Source organism: Dipodomys ordii, unplaced genomic scaffold (assembly GCF_000151885.1).
Source record: "Dipodomys ordii isolate 6190 unplaced genomic scaffold, Dord_2.0 Scaffold11, whole genome shotgun sequence".
NCBI classification, from domain to species: domain Eukaryota; kingdom Metazoa; phylum Chordata; class Mammalia; order Rodentia; family Heteromyidae; genus Dipodomys; species Dipodomys ordii.
The window spans coordinates 17,153,244-17,169,387 of NW_012267227.1; the positions used below are offsets into that span (position 1 = coordinate 17,153,244).

The 16,144-nt window shown below is 45.0% G+C and overlaps 1 protein-coding gene across 1 annotated transcript in view; it reads left to right on the forward strand.

Annotated features, from left to right (window-relative positions):
• Exd1 (exonuclease 3'-5' domain containing 1) overlaps positions 1–11,370 on the forward strand; it is a 16,717-nt gene extending 5,347 nt beyond the window's left edge. Inside the window, exons 3-9 of the mRNA XM_013009998.1 lie at positions 3,857–3,915; positions 5,851–5,937; positions 7,318–7,422; positions 7,507–7,587; positions 9,489–9,629; positions 9,906–10,097; positions 10,275–11,370. Coding sequence (XP_012865452.1) covers positions 3,857–3,915; positions 5,851–5,937; positions 7,318–7,422; positions 7,507–7,587; positions 9,489–9,629; positions 9,906–10,097; positions 10,275–10,916 — 1,307 coding nt within the window. The 3' untranslated portion in view covers positions 10,917–11,370. The remainder of the gene's footprint in view (positions 1–3,856; positions 3,916–5,850; positions 5,938–7,317; positions 7,423–7,506; positions 7,588–9,488; positions 9,630–9,905; positions 10,098–10,274) is intronic.
• Positions 11,371–16,144: the final 4,774 nt, after the last annotated feature.

Here is a 16,144-nt window from a genome sequence, read left to right on the forward strand (position 1 = left end):
TCGGCCTGAACTCTGGGCCTGGGCGCTGTCCCTCAGCTCTTCAGCTCAAGGCTAGTGCTCTACCACTTGAGCCACAGCAACACTTCTGGCTTTTTCTGCTTCTGTGGTATGAAGGACTCTAACCCAGTGCCTCATGCATGCAAAGCAAGCACTCTACCACTGAGCCACCTTCCCAGCCCCTGCTCTACCACTTTGGGCCACAGCACCACTTCTGGCTTTCTGGTAATTAATAGGAGTTCTCATGATCTTTCCTGCCTGGGCTGGCTTTAAACCTCGATCCTCAGATCTCAGCCTCCTGAGTCACTAGGATTATAGGCGTGAACAATTCTAGGCTCTTCATTGGGGCTCAGAACTCTTTGCAGTTGGCAAAAGAGAGGCTCAGTAGAGCCATTGCTCCTCAGCCCTCAGTTAAGATAAGCATCTTGATTCAGTTGCTTATTTGCTATGTAAAGGATACTTTGTGCCAGGCATTGGGCTCTGTACAAGAGACAGATGATACATAAGATAAATGAGTAACTACATTCAGTATGCTGCTGCCAGATGCTGAGCAAGAAGGTAAGTATGTGGATAAGGTAGTTTTGCAACTCTACGGTATCTAGGACACCTCCTCACTGAGGCTCTTTCTTTTCAGAGTTGTATTTTTTTAATTGGTATATAGTAATTGTACAAAGGAGTTTCCTTGTGACAGTGCCATCCATGCATGCATATAGTGTACTTGATCAAATTCACTCTCTATTACTTTGTGTGTGTGTTGGTCGTGGGGCTTGAACTCTGGGCCTGGGCGCTGTCCCTCAGCTCTTCAGCTCAAGGCGAGGGCTCTTCTACTTGAGCTACAGCACTATTTGCGGTTTTCTGATGGTTTATTGGAGATAAGAGCCTCACAGACTTTCTTGCCCAGGCTGGTTTTCAACAGGGATCCTCAGATCTCAGCTTCCTGAGTAGTTAGGATTACAGGCATATATCACCAGCACCCAGTGTAACATTGTCTTTTTGTGTGTGTGCTGATCCTGGGGCCTGGACTCAGGGTCTGAGCACTGTCCCTGAGCTTTTTTGCTCAAGGTTAGTACCCTACCACTTTTGCCACAGCACCACTTCCAGCTTTTTGGTGGTTAATTTGAGATTAGAGTGTCATGGACTTTAGTACCCAAACCATGATCCTGATATCACAGCCTCTGGAGAAGCTAGGATTATAGGTGTGAGCCACCAGCGCCCAGCCGTTATTGTTTGTTCTAATGATGGCCATCTGACAGAATCTCTGTTTGATTTTTGTTTCCTTTATGACTAATGATACTGAACATTTTGTATTTATTGGCCACTTGTACTCTTTCTAGAGCTATTTGATTCATTTTCCATTTATTATTTGGATTATTTGTTCTTTTGGTATGTAATTTTTGGAAGTGGACATTTTAGCAGTATGAGGTTTGCCAGTTTTGCACAACAAATATTTACCAAATGGTCATTGTCTGCTTTGCTTTGTAGATACTTTTTAAAATTGGATCCAATCTCATTTGTGATTTTCTTTTTTTTTTTGCCAGTCATGGGGCCAGAACTCTGGGCCTGGGCGCTGTCCCTGAGCTCTTCAGCTCCAGGCTAGCGCTCTACCACTTGAGCCACAGAGCCACTTCTGGCTTTTTCTGCTTATGTGGTACTGAAGAATCGAACCCAGGGCATCATGCATGCAAGGCAAGCGCTCTACCACTGAGCCACCTTCCCAGCCCCCCATTGATGATCGCTTGCCTTCCTTTTCTCAACAGTTGAGTTCCTATTCAGAAAGGCAAAACCACTGGGTGCCAGTGGCCCACACCTGTCATCCTAGCTACCTATTAAGGAGGCTAAGATCTGAGGATTGTGGTTCAAAGCCAGCCTGGGCACAAAATTCTCCAATAAACCACCAGAAAACCAGAAGTGGCGCTGTAGCTCAAGTGGTAGAGCACTAGCCTTGAGCTGAAGAGATGAGGGACAGCACCCAGGCCCATAGTTCAAGCCACAGGACTGACCAAAAAAAAAAAAAAAAAAGGCAATACCTAGTTGAGTCTGAGGACTCAAGCCTATGATCCTATTTGAGGGGCAGAGATGGGAGGCGGGGGGGAGAGATTGAAGTTTAAGGCTAGCCCAGGTTAAAAAAAAAAAAGAAAAAGTTCATGAACCCGGCACTGGTGGCTCAGGCCTGTAATCCTAGCTACTCAGGAGGCTGAGATCTGAGCATGGCAGTTTGAAGCCAGCCCAGGCAAGAAAGACCATGAGACCTGTATCTCCAATAAACTACTCAGAAAAACCATTAAGTGGCACTGTGGCTCAAGTGGTAGAGCATTAGCCTTGAGCTGAAGAGCTGAGGGACAGCGCCCAGGCGCAGAGTTCAAGCCCCATGACCGACAAAAAAAAAAAAAAAAAAAGTTCATGGAATTTTGTCTGTACCAATGGCTAAGTAGTATTTTTTTCTTTCTTTCTTTCTTTTTTTTTGCCAGTCCTGGGGCTTGAGCTCTGGGCCTGGCTCTGTCCCTGAGCCTCTTTGTGCTCAAGGCTAGTGTTCTACCACTTGAGCCACAGCACCACTTCTGGCTTTTTCTGTTTAGATGGTACCAAGGAATCAAACCCAGGGCTTCATGCACGTTAGGCAGGCAGGCACTCTACCGCTGAGCCACCTTCCCAGCCCAGTGGTATTAGGTTTGAACTCAAGGATTCCTGCTTGTTAGGCAAGTACTCTACCACTTGAACCATGTCCCCATCTTTTGCTTTAGCTATTTTTCAGATAGAATCTTGCTTTTGCCTGGGGCTAACCTACCTCTGAGTCGCACCCCACATGCTCCAACATGACTGGCTTGTCCTTTGAGATGGGATCCCAGTACCGTTTTGCCTGAGCTAGCCAGAAACTATGATACTCGTATCTTCACCTCTGGAGTAGCTGGGATTTAGGTATAAGACACTGTACAGGTTTCTCTGATTTGTTTTTTTTTCAACGTAGGCAGTCAGGTATAAACTTTCCTCTTAGTACTGCCTTTTCTGTGACCCAAAAGTTTTGGTAAGATGTGCTTTCATTCCCATGTGCTTCTAGTAATGTTTTTATTTCTTTGTATTTCTTTGATGAACACACTAAACATTGAGAAATGAATTATTAGTCTGGTAGCTGGCTTATGGCTATAATCATAACTACTCAAGAGGCTGAGATCTGAGGATCAAGATTTGAAGCCAGTCCAGGCAGAAAAGTCTGCAAGACTCCATCGCTAGCTAACTCCCCAAATGTTGGTCTGTGGTCTGTGGCATGGCTGCGCAAGCAAGCTGAGTGAGAATGTGAAACCCTGAGTGCAAGCCTTAGTACTGGCACACACAAAAAAATGGTAGAGGGCTGGGATATAGCTCAGTGGCAATGCGCTTGCCTAGCAAGAGCAACATCCTGGGTTCCATCCCCAGTACCAAAAAAGACAAGACCAGAAAAAAATCCAGTTTAAAAAATTTGGTAGGGCCAGACACCAGTGATTCACGTTGTAATCCTAGCTACTGGGGGTGCTGAGCTCTGAGGACCACAGTTCAAAGCCAGCCTAAGCAAGAAAGTCCACGAGATTCCAATAAGCTACTTACAAAACACTGAAAGTGGGGCTGTAGCTTATGTGGTAGAGCCACTAGCCTTGAGTGAAAAAGGCTCAGAGAGAGTGCTCAGGCCCTGAGTTCAAGCGCCAAGACAGGCACAGGAATAAAATTGATGAGGCTCTTGTTTGGCATTAATTGACAAACGCTGGCAGTTATTAGTATGCACTGCATGAGAGACTGACACAGATGATAATGAGTTTGACCAAGATTAGAGGGAGGAACATTGTCTTCTCAAGGATGGGAGTGAATTTATGGCTTCCTTCTCTCATAGAGGAAGAGGAAGTGACATACACAGTCATTGATCAGTTCCAACAGAAGTTTGGTGCTGCGGTAAGTATTGCTCTCTGTCCTTCCCAGGCCTGATTCCACATAGGTATCCTGTCTGTGTCTCCTTCATTTCTTTCACTGTAAGTTCCGTGGTGTTGAGCCAGGCTCTCATCTCGAGTGAACCACCAGAAAACTGGAAGTGACTCTGTGGCTCAAGTGGTAGAGCGCTTGCCTTGAGATGAAGAGCTCAGGGACAGCGCCCAGGCCCAGAGTTCAAGACCCATGACCAAAAAAACAAAAGTTCTGTGGTGTTGTTCTTACTAACTTGATGGAATTAATATATGTCAATCTATTCTAAGATGTGGAGTAAAACAATAATTGAGACAAAATTCTGGCCCTTAGAAGAGCTTACATTCTGTGTGTGCGTGCGGACGTGTGTGCACATGCGTGTATTTGTCTGCTGGTACTGAGGCTTGGACTCAGGGCCTGAGTACAATCCCTCAGCTTTTTCGCTCAAGGCTAACATTCTATTACTTGAGTCACTCTCCACTTCCTACTTTGTTCTGGGTGGCTAATTGGAGTTAGAGTTTCACAGTCTTCCCTGCCTGGGCTGGCATCAAACCTTGGTACTCACATCTCAGTCTCCCCTGTAGCTAAGATTATAGACATGAGCCATCAGTGCCTAGCAAAAGTGGGAAATAATTGCTATGAAGAAAAACTGAGCACAGTTAGGAATGCATAGTGCAGGGAGGTGCTATTTTATGTCGGACAGATCGAGACAACTTCTCTGGAGAGATGACTTTGGAACAGGGATTTGGAGGAAGTAAGGGAGTGAGCTATGTGACTCTATTGCTTGGTGAAGAATTTTCAAAATGTAGAATTAGAGCTGGGCGCTGGTGGCTCAACGCTTGTCATCCTAGCTACTCAGGAGGCTGAGATCTGAGGATCACAGTTCAGAGCCAGCCCAGGCAGGAAAGTTTGTGAGTCTCTTATCTCCAATAAACCACTAGAAAACCAGAAGTGGCGTTGTGGCTCAGGTGGTAGAGCGCTAGTCTTGAGCTGAAGAGTGCAGGGAAAGTGCCCAGGCCCAGAGTTCAAGCCCCACAACCAACCAAAAAAAAAGTAGAATTAGGCAGTGCAAAGGGCCTGAGGCTAAAGCATTCCTGATAGTGGAAGAACAGGGAGGTGGAAAGGAAGGGGTGGGAGGCACACCAGGTATGTTCAGCAGTTGGGTGAATCATCTTTTTTCTGTCACAGTGTTACTGTCCTGTACTGATGGGCAGTGGCCATTGTGCTACTCGGCAGCCACTGCTGTCCCTTGGGCCTGCAAGTCTCCTTCCCCAACTCCCTTCTACATGCTTAGCAATTACTATAAGCATTTCCAGTCCTATTTGAGCTGAAAAGCCAGTTTCAGAAAAAAGTCTGAAATTATCTGACTTAGACTTACTCATTTACTTGTTTGTTTATGCTGTATGGGGCCTGAACTCAGGGCCTGGGCACTGTCCCTGAGCTTCTCTGCTCAAGGCGAGCACACTACCACTTGGAGCCACAGTGCCACTTCTAGTTTTCTGGTGGTGATATGAATCTCATGGACTTTCCTGCCTGATCTGGCTTTGAACTCAGATCCCCAGGATCTCAGCCTCCTGAGTAGCTAGGATTATAGGCTTGAGCCACCGGTGCCCAGCTAAAAAGAAACCTTTTAGCCATCTCACTCAACCCCTCCCCAGCAGCTGGCAACTACTAATTTCTTTCTGTATAGATTTGCCTATTCAGGATGTTGCACACGCATGGATCCTGGTGATCTTCTTTGACCAGCTTTGTTTACTTGGCATAATAGTCTCAAAGTTCATTCACCTTGTAGGAAGTTTCAGTATTTCCAATAGCACTGTTTTGTACTCATCAGATTAGTACATTGAAGGACATAGTCTTTTGATTGTAGTTGCCATTGGCGATGTCACTGGGCCATTGTTTGATCCCTGGAGCTTCTTCTCTTTCCAGATGCTTCACATCAAGAAGCAGAGTGTCCTGAGCGTGGCTGCAGAGGGAGCCAATGTGTGTCGCCATGGGAAGCTGTGCTGGCTTCAGGTAAGTGGGTTTTTTCAAAACTTGTGATTCTGAAATAACTGTAGATTTACTAGTTCCCTCTCTCTCTCTCTCTTTCTCTTGTGCCTGCCCTGAGGCTTGAACTCAGGGCCTAGGCACTGTCACTGAGTTTTTTACTTAAGGCTAACTCCCTACCACTTGAGACACAACTCCACTTCCGACTTTGTGATACTTAATTCAAGATAAGACTTTCCTGCCCAAGCTGGCTTTGAACCCCAATCCTCAAATCTCAGCCTCCTGATTTTTTTTGTTGTTGTTGTCAGTTGTCAGGCTTGAACTCATGGTGTAGGCACTGTCCCCGAGCTTTTTCACTCAAGGCTAGCATTCTACCACTCCAGTTTTCTGGTGGTTAATTGGAGATAAGAGTCTCATGGGCCTGGGAATGTGGCTTAGTGGTAGAATGCTTGCCTAGCAGTACCACATACACAGAAGAAGCCAGAAGTGGCACTGTGGCTCAAGTGGTAGAGTGCTAGCCTTGAGCTGAAGAGCTCAGGGACAATGCCCAGGTCCTGAATTCAAGCCCCAGGACTGGCCAAAAAAAAAAAAAAAGTTCCACTGTTCTAATCATACCTTGGTCTTTTCTGTGGCCAGCCCCCACCTCCTCCCTTCCAAAGTTCTGTAGCACCACCAAGTATCTCATTAGCAGCGTATACAAAGGATGCTCATCACCTTGGAGACTCAAGCTTAGAAACTATACAGGAGGAAGACCAATTTTTTTTTTTTTTTGGTCAGTCATGGGGCTTGAACTCTGGGCCTGGGCGCTGTCCCTCAGCTCTTCAGCTTAAGGGAAGCGCTCTACCACTTGAGCTACAGCGCCACTTCCGGTTTTCTGGTGATTTATTGGAGATAAGAGTCTCACGGTCTTTCTTGCCCGGGCTGGCTTTGAACAATGATCCTCAGATCTCAGCCTCCTGAGTAGCTAGGATGACAGGCGTGAGCCACCAGCGCCTGGCAGGAAGACCACATTTGTATTTCACAATACTGCAATTAGAATGCAGGGGTGAAAGTGGTTTAAGTTGTGACTATTGGCAATAAAAGTCTTAATTCACCTACTTATCCTTTTCTCTCCCTGAAAATCTCAGTGGCTTTGTCTTGTGTGTGGGAGTGCTGGGTGTTAAACCCTTGCTCACACATGGCCTCTGCTCACACATGGTCTGGACCACTGTACCATAACCAAGCTCATTGTGTCTTTTTTTTTTTTTTAACTTAAGATCGATTTAAACCTGTGTTTCCCTAGGAATCATTGATGTCTCTTGTTTGATCAACTGTGAAGATGTTAAATATTTTTTGTCCCACGTCTTGTACCCTTGATCCTCAGATCTCCTTCTCCAGTTATTTAGCCTATGATATTGTCTATCATAGGTAGCCACAAATAGCCGAGTATACTTATTTGACATTTTCCTTTTGGGAAGTCGTGCTTTCAACAATGGACTTCAGATGATACTAGAAGACAAAAGAATTTTAAAGGTGAGTGTAGAAGCCATTCCCCAATAAGTAATAAGGTGACCGGCCAGGTTCTAATTGCCCTGTCTCCGTCTTCTGGCTCCTTAGGTAATCCATGACTGTCGTTGGCTTTCTGATTGCCTCTCTCATCAGTATGGAATCATGCTGAATAATGTCTTCGATACACAGGTATGTGAAGGGGCCTGGATCTGAACCAGTGTGTATAAGTCCTGGTTGAAAATAATCCTGGTCTGATGAATAGTTTGTTTGTTGGTGTTGGTATCACATTCTGATATAACATGTTTGTATATTATGTAAAAACACTGACAAAAAGCCCCTATTGTTTTGGAATAAGCCAGGCATGGGTGGTTCATATCTGTAATCCTACCTACTCAGGAGGCTGACCTCTGAGGATCACAGTTCGAAACCAGACTGGGCAGAAAAGTCCATGATACTCTTATCTCCAATAAACTACTCAGCAAAAGCCAGAAGTTGCACTGTGGCTCAAATGGTAGAGAGCAAACCAAAAGAGGCTTAGGGACAGCACCCAAGCCCTGAGTTCAAGCTCAGGATGGGCAAAAAAGGGAAATAAACAATAACAACAAAACTTACTTTGGAATATGTTTTCTTATTAGCTCTAGAGTTTGTCAAATAAGAGAAAAGGAAACAAGACCTGTACGTTATAGCATTTAGGAACTTAAGCAGGTTGGGGACAGACTAAAAATCACATCCCTGCCTTTCCACATATGCTGCTCAAGGCATGTAGGTTGTTCTGGATTCCTTCCTTCCTTGCTTCCTGGCTTGCTGGCTTGCTTGCTTCCTTCCTTCCTCCCACCCTCTCTTTCTTCCTCCCTCTCTCTTTTCCTCTTTCTTTCTTTCTTTGTTTCTTTCTCTTCTAGGCACTAACCTAGGACCTTCACTTGCTAAGTTGGCTAAGTGCTAAGCTCATGCTTTGCCACTGGATAAACTACTTCTATGCTTTGCTTACCCAAAAATGTAAAGAAATAGTTCAATAGTGCCTTAGGGCTCCTTTTTTTTTCTTTTTTTGGGTCCAGTCGTGGGGCCTGAACTCTGGGCCTGGGCCCTGTCCCTCAGCTCTTCAACTCAAGGCTAGCGCTCTACCACTTGAGCCACAGCGCCACTTCCGGCTTTTTTCTTTTTGCTTATGTGGTGCTGAGGAATGTAACCCAGGGCCTCAGGCACGCAAGGCAAGTGCTCTACCACTGAGCCACCTTCCCAGCCCCAGGGCTCCTTTTCTTGAGCCTTGGTGCATACTAGAGAAGTGTTCTACCATTGAGCTGCATACCCAGCCCAGTCTGGACTTCCTTGCGAAGGCTAGCTTCAAATTCAGATCCTCTGATCTCAACTCCTGAGTAGCTAGGATTACAGGCGTGAGCCACTGGCGCCCAGCATCTGCCTCCCTAAAAGAATATTTACATCACGAGTGTGGTAGCCCAACCCTGCAGTGCAAGTACTGGGGAGCCTGAAGTGAGAGGCTCAAGCTAGGCTGCATAGTGGGCTCCAAGCCAGCGTCAGCCACACAGTGAAACGCTGTCTCAAACCAAACACTGTGAGCCATGCACTCAGGGTTCAGCCTGCAATCCTAGCTACTCAGGAGACTGAGATCTGCAGATCACGATTCCAGGCTGGTCCAGGCAGGAAAGTCTGTGAGACCCCAAATACCAAAAAGCCAGAATTATGGGCTAGGAAGGTGGCTCAGTGGTGAGGCCCTGGGTTCGATTCCTCAGCACCACATAAGCAAAAAAGAAAAAAGCCGGAAGTGGCGCTGTGGCTCAAGTGGTAGAGCGCTAGCCTTGAGCTGAAGAGCTGAGGGACAGTGCCCAGGCCCAGAGTTCAGGCCCTATGACCGGACCAAAAAAAAGCCAGAATTGGAGTTGTGACTCAAGTTGTAGAGCGCTAGCCTAAAACACAAAAGCTTAGGGATGACACCCAGGCCCGGAGTTTAAGCCCCAGGACCAACACACACACACACACACACACACACAAATACTTAAAATAATTTTGGTCACGAGATAGTGTTCTGTGTGTGTTCATTTGACTGGTTTGTCTGTCTTTTTCTGATACCACAGGTAGCAGATGTCCTTCAGTTTTCCATGGAAACGGGTGGCTTTCTTCCCAACTGCATCAGCACTTTGCAGGAGAGTTTAGTCAGACACCTTAAAGTTGCCCCTAAACACCTCTCTTTTCTCGAAGAAAGACACAAGCTCCTGGTGAGTATTAAAGGGGGTCCTGTTTGAGGGCAATTTTTTTTCTAGTGTTTTCTGAGAAGGCCTAGTAGCCTGTTCTGTAGAGGAGTGACGGATGGGTACCATGAAAGCAGCACAAGCATTGCCAGAATATTCCTTGTGCCAGTGTGTGTACGTGTGTGTGTGCACACGTGCACGCTTGAGTGCATGTGTTCGGCCAGTATGTGATTGAGCAACCTTTCAACAGTTACTTTCTCTAAAGTTTATTTACTATTCATTAAAAAAAAAAATTGTTTCTAGGAAAATCCGGAAGTGTGGTTCACAAGACCTCTTCCACATGCTTTATTGAAAATTTTGGCCCTGGAAGCGACCTACCTTCTCCCCCTCCGCTTGGTACTTCTGGATGAGATGATGTCAGACCTAACCACCCTGGTGGATAGGTACCTGAACACCTATCGGGAAGGGTCTGCAGACCAGCTTGTAGGCACAGAGGTAGGGGATCTCTGTGGGTGTGTCTTCAGGACCCCTTTTCTGCCACTAGAGGGGGCTGTGTGAACACATTTGAACCAACACACTTGCCTTTTTATTGTTACGTCTAATGGAAGTAATTGTAAGGACTCTATTCAGAAATGTAGTTCACATAAACTTATTTTCCTTTTCTTTTCTTAGCCCACATGTATGGAGCTTCCAGAGGAACTACTACTACTAAAGGACTTCCAGAAGCAACGCAGAGAGAGAGCAGAAAAAGAATACAGAGTAAATGCACAGGGACTCCTAATAAGGACAGTGCTTCATCCAAAGCAGTCAGTAATAGAGAAAGCAGGAAAGGAGGAACAAATCCAAGGCGTCTTAGTTTGTAAAAATTCTAAGGTAGAGAAAGTTCCAAGTTTTATATCTCGTGATTTTCAAAAGCATGTGAAGTCGCTGAAAGAATCTAAGCAAGCAACAACAAAAGTTCCGTTCCAGCTTCCCACAAAAGAAGGAGAAGCCAGCAAGGATGCCAGTAATACACTCGCTGGCCCCGAGGAGCAGAGGGACACGCAGGAAGATGGCCTGGTGATCCCCAAGAATGCATTTCAGACGAGTTCTTCTTTGAAAGAAGAGATTGAACAGCTTCTGATGGTGAAAAGTAAGGAGGATCTCACATGCACAAAGCAAGATGTTTCAGTGTCTCCTCTTCCTCAGGAAACCAAAGTGGCACAGAGTGGCGCTGGTCCTCCTTTCCAAAGAGCTGCGACTTGCCCGCTTCCTCCCTGCCCAGCCTTGGAGAAGACAGAATCCTGGATGAATCCATCTCTAAATCTGCCTTAGATGGGCATAAGAGCGCGAGGCTTTGAGTTCAAACCCCAGTAATGTGTACACAAACACACACACACACACACACACACACACACACACACACATGGGACTTAGGACTTGGAGTTTGTTTTGAAGCAGGCACCATACAGGTACCTGGCTCACTTTCCCTACTATCTTTGGCCTTCTTCAATGCCTGAGTTTTCTCATGCTGTATGTTTGTTATATCTTCATAAGCTTCCAGGAAAAATGACATCCTCTTGCTTACTCACACATTCCTGATATTTGGTCTAGAGTGGGAATGGATAAGTTAAATAATGAAAGCGGTAAAATGTCTGATTATGTCACTGTGCAGAAATGTTCACAATGGCCAGAGTAAATTACTTCTCATAATTCAGGTTTAAATGACTTGAGAAAGGGAAAAATATCTTAGGCTTAATATCAAGAAAAAAATCTAGTTTTTTAATTTGGTGAGGTTTTCTTCTTCTTTTTTTTTTTTTGGATGCTGGGGCTTAAACTCAGGAACTGGGAGCTGTCCATGAGCTTTTGTGCACAAGGCTCTCTACCACTTGACCCACAGCTTCACTTTTGGCCTTTTAATGGTTAATTGGAGATAAGAGTCTCATAGACTTTCATGCCCAGGCTGACTTTGAACTGTGATCCATGGAGTTCAGCCTCCTGAGTAGCTAGGATTACAGGTATGAGCCACCAGGGCCTGGTTTGGTGAAGTTTTCTTTTCCCTCTTAGACTGGTTAAGAAGGTTTTGTAAAACTTAGTCATTAGTTTAATCATTAGTGGCACACCTGTAATTCCAGGACTGGGGAGGCTGAAGATGAGGCAGAAGATACCAAGTTTAAGGCCAGCCTGGCTACAAAGCAAAACCCTACCACAAAAACAATGATAAAACATGTCTGACAACTTCACCCATATATTTTTTCCTTCTTAAAGTATTAATTTTATGCTTGAATTTCAAGTGCTTAGCCCATTCATCAGAATTGTATTTTTCATTTTTGTTTCATATATTTTCAGAAAGTTTTGTCCATTTTCCTAACAGAGCAGTAGTTCTGGGCTTCTATTTAGCTTGAAGGTTCACTCCATTCTGTTTGCCTAAGGTTGGTATGCTTTCTTAGAGAGACAGACATTTGTATTGAACTTTTTTTACATTGAGGATTTGTAAATTGATTTTTGTTGTTGTTGTTGTTGTTATTGTTGTTGCCTCTCCTGGGCTTGAACTCAGGGCTTGGGCTCTGTCTCTGAGCCTCTCTGTGCTCAAGGCTTGCACTCTAGCGCTTAAGCCACAGCGCCACTTCTGGCTTTTTCTGTTTATGTGGAATTGAACCCAGGCCTTCATGCATGCTAGGCAAGCACTCTACCACTAAGCCACATCACCAACCCCAATCATTCTTTTGTAAACAGTAAACCAATAAATGTGTTTTGGCATTGGGTTATCTCTCATTCCGCTTAATTGGATCCGATTAGAAAGTTATTAGAATGCATCTGGATTTCTAGGTCAGAGTCTATATTAGAAATCTGTATTCTGAAGGGGTAACAATAGCACACTCTTGAAATCACAGATCTTGGAGGTTGAGGTAAAAGGATCCAAGAGTTTGAGGTCATCCTGAGCTACATTAAAAAAAGAATATTCCTGCCTTTGTTACAGGACTAGATTACTATTACTCCTCCAGGAAATTTAGGGACAGCACAAGAGAAGCAACGTGCTTGTCTACACAGGCAATTCTGAGTGTTATTGAAAAGTTGCTGTGCATTCCTGAACTATATGTGTAGGCTGGGTTTAAGGTGAAGGTAGGCACACTGGGAGGTTGCCATGTCTCACCTGGTTTTTTGTTCAGAAAGCCACGTGGGCCAATGTGGTTGCTGGTTCATCTTGATGAACACATCTTCGGAATGTAGTTAGTTTATTTTCTTTTTTTTTTTTGGTCGGTCGTGGGGCTTGAACTCTGGGCCTGGGCGCTGTCCTTCAGCTCTTCAGCTCAAGGCGAGCGCTCTACCACTTGAGCTACAGCGCCACTTCCGGTTTTCTGGTGGTTTATTGGAGATAGGAGTCTCATGGTCTGTCCTGCCCAGGCTGGCTTTGAACCGCGATCCTCAGATCTCAGCCTCCTGAGTAGCTAGGATTACAGGCGTGAGCCACCAGCGCCCGCCCGGTTAGTTTATTTTCACTCCAGAAAATAATTCCTACAAATTTCCTGAAATTTATGGCTTCTTTTTCTTTGCTTAAATTTTTTTTTTCTTTATTGTCAGTCCTAGGGACAGTCTGGACACTGTCCCTGAGCTTTATTCCCTTAACGCTGTTGCTTTACCACTTGAGCCACAGCTCCACTTTGAGCTTGTTAGTAATTGATTACGGATAAGTCTCATGGACTTTCCTGCCCAACCTGGCTTCATACCATGGTCCTCAGAGCTCAGCCTCCTAAGTAGGATTATAGGCACAAGCTACCAGTACCTGGCCTCCACATTTGAAGTTTCTTCTGGATGTATTACCATTAACCTCTGTGTGTGTGTGTGTGTGTGTGTGTGTGTACGTAAATGTGCTACCAAATAAAATATTTTTAAAAGGACTTTCAGTGTGTAACTTTTTTGACTGAGGCACAAAAGATCAGGGAAAATGAGGCTTAGGGAATGGGAGCTCAGAATTTAGAGACAAATACTATTAATGAATGGAGCTTGAGCAACATCTCCATTTTTGGTTTTCTGGAGAAAAGAATCTCATGGAATTTCCTTCCTGGGCTGGCTTTGAACCTCTCTCCTCACATCTCAGTCTCCTGTGCAGCTAGAATTACAGGCGTGAGCCACTGGTGCCCGTACCAAATACTGTTTGCATCATGCTGTTGCTTTCTCACTAAGCTGCAACATGTAGTTGGGAAGAAAAGAAACTTTCTCTGGTCTTGCTTGTTTGCTCAAGTATTAGTGTACTCTGAGAACTGAGCTCTCTAGTAAAATATCAGCCTACTAAACACAAAGCCCTGAGTTCAAACTCCTGTACTGCAAAATGGGAGGGAAAAAAAGCCCTACTGGCTCATGCCTGTAATCCTAGATACTCAGGAGGCAATTAGAATCATAGTTCAAGGCCACCAGGGGCAAAAAAGTTAATGATGCCACCCCCATTTTAACCCATAAAAAGCTGGGTTCTAGGCTGGGCACTGGTGGTTCACGCCTGTAATCGTAGCTACTCAGGAGGCTGAGATCTGAGGATCATAGTTCAAAGCCAGCCAGGGCAGGAAAGTCCGTGAGACTCCTTTATCTACAATTAACCATCAGAAAATGAAGTGGCGCTGTGGCTCAAGTGGTAGAGTGCTTGCCTTGAGCTGAAGTGCTCAGGGACAGCGCCCAGGCCCAGAGTTCAAGCCCCATGACCAAAATAAATAATAAATTTCAACTGCAAACCCATTCCTTCTTGGACCTTCTGTATTTCTAGCAGTTGACTGTCCAGTGTAGCTAGTGGTAGCAGTTTGAGACAAGACAATCTGTTCCCCAAGATTTTTTTTTTGGGGGGGGCAGTCTGGGGCCTGAACTCGGCCTGGGCACTGTCCCTCAGCTCTTCAGTTCAAGGCTAGCGCTCTACCACTTGAGCCACAGCGCCATTTCTGGCTTTTTTCTTTTTGCTTATGTAGTACTGAGGAATCAAACCCAGGGCCTCATGCATGCAAGGCAAGCGCTCTACCACTGAGCCACCTTCCCAGCCCTCCCCAAGCTTTATTAAACAGTGTTTGAGAAATAGTCCTAAATGATATTTTGGGGTTTTATCACAATTCTTTCACCGACAGATTCATGTACTTAAAACTCCTTTTCCCATACCCTCCTAGCTTTGTCTACCTAAATTCTTTGTAGCCACTCAGACTTAATATCCTTTTCCAGATTTAATGTGAAAACAAGTCTCTGGAGGGCTCTAGGGCATCTTCCAGAACTCTTGGAAAACCACAGACTCAACACACAAGAGTTGCCTTTTCCTAGAGCAGATGTGGCAAACTGTGTGGCCTGTTTTCCCCAAGCCTTGCTACAATCCCCCCCCCCACATTTTCTCTGTCTGTCCCCCATCAGATAACCTTTCACAGATAGTCTGACTCCTAGCTCTGGAATTAGAGATGAAGCTCAATGACTTTCCGGAACAAAAAAGCAGAACTGGGAGTGGAAGGAATGATCCTTGGCATCTGGTCCATCCCAATTGTCTTTCAAGTCCAGGCCAAAAGCCCTGCAGTAGCTAGGTCTCCTGTTTTCCTGGGGCCAAAAAGACCCAGAGCACTGGGGAATGGCATGCCCCCTAGGCCTTTCATCAACCTTTCACCCAAGGCAAGTCCCCTCAGCCAGCTGAGACCTGAGGTAAACCAGGGAGCTGGGGAACAATTAACTCCTCTATCCATAGGGTGTATTATTTTATTGTACCAGTGCTTGAGATTGAACTCAGGGCCTGGGAACCATCCCTGCACTTTTTCGTTTCAGGCTAGCACTCCATCATTTCAACTACAGCTCTACCTCAGGCTTTCGGGTGGTTAATTGTAGATAAGAGTCTCAAGAACTTGGGCTAGGAATGTGGCTCAGTGGTAGCGTGCTTGCCTAGCATGCATGAAGCCCTGAGTTTAATTCCTCAGTACCACAGAAACACAAAAGGCCAGAAGTAGTGCTGTGTGGCTCAAGTGGTAGTGGTAGAGTGCTAATAAGCAAAAGAAGCTCAGGGGCAGTGCCCAGGCCCTGAGTTTTTAAGACCCAGGACTGGCAAAAAAAAAAAAATTCTCAAGAACTTCTCTAACTGGACTGGCTTCAAACCATGATCTTCAGAGGTCAGTCTACTGAACAGTATTATAGTTGTGACCAGTCAGCACTGGGCGCCCCATTTCTTGATAATTACCATATTTAAATTTCAGATCATATAACTTAATCTCATTGGTGATAAAAACAAATATCTATGAACAAATAGTCCTACTTTGGGGACTTTGAAATCTTGTCACCTTTTGTAGTGCTTTTCTAACATTTTATTATATAATATTTCACATCTACAGGAAAGCCAAAATTTACAGTGGACACCCACATGCCACTATCCACATTCTACTTAGAAGTCTTTCTGGGATTTTAACTGAAATGACATAGAACTTACAACAATGCAGTTCCATTTCTACAATCTCAACAACAGTTATACAACTATGGACTCTAAGATCACTTTTCAAAGTAAACTCTTCCTCTTTTTTACATAATCCTTTAAAATTCCTTCTAGCTGGGCACCAGTGGCT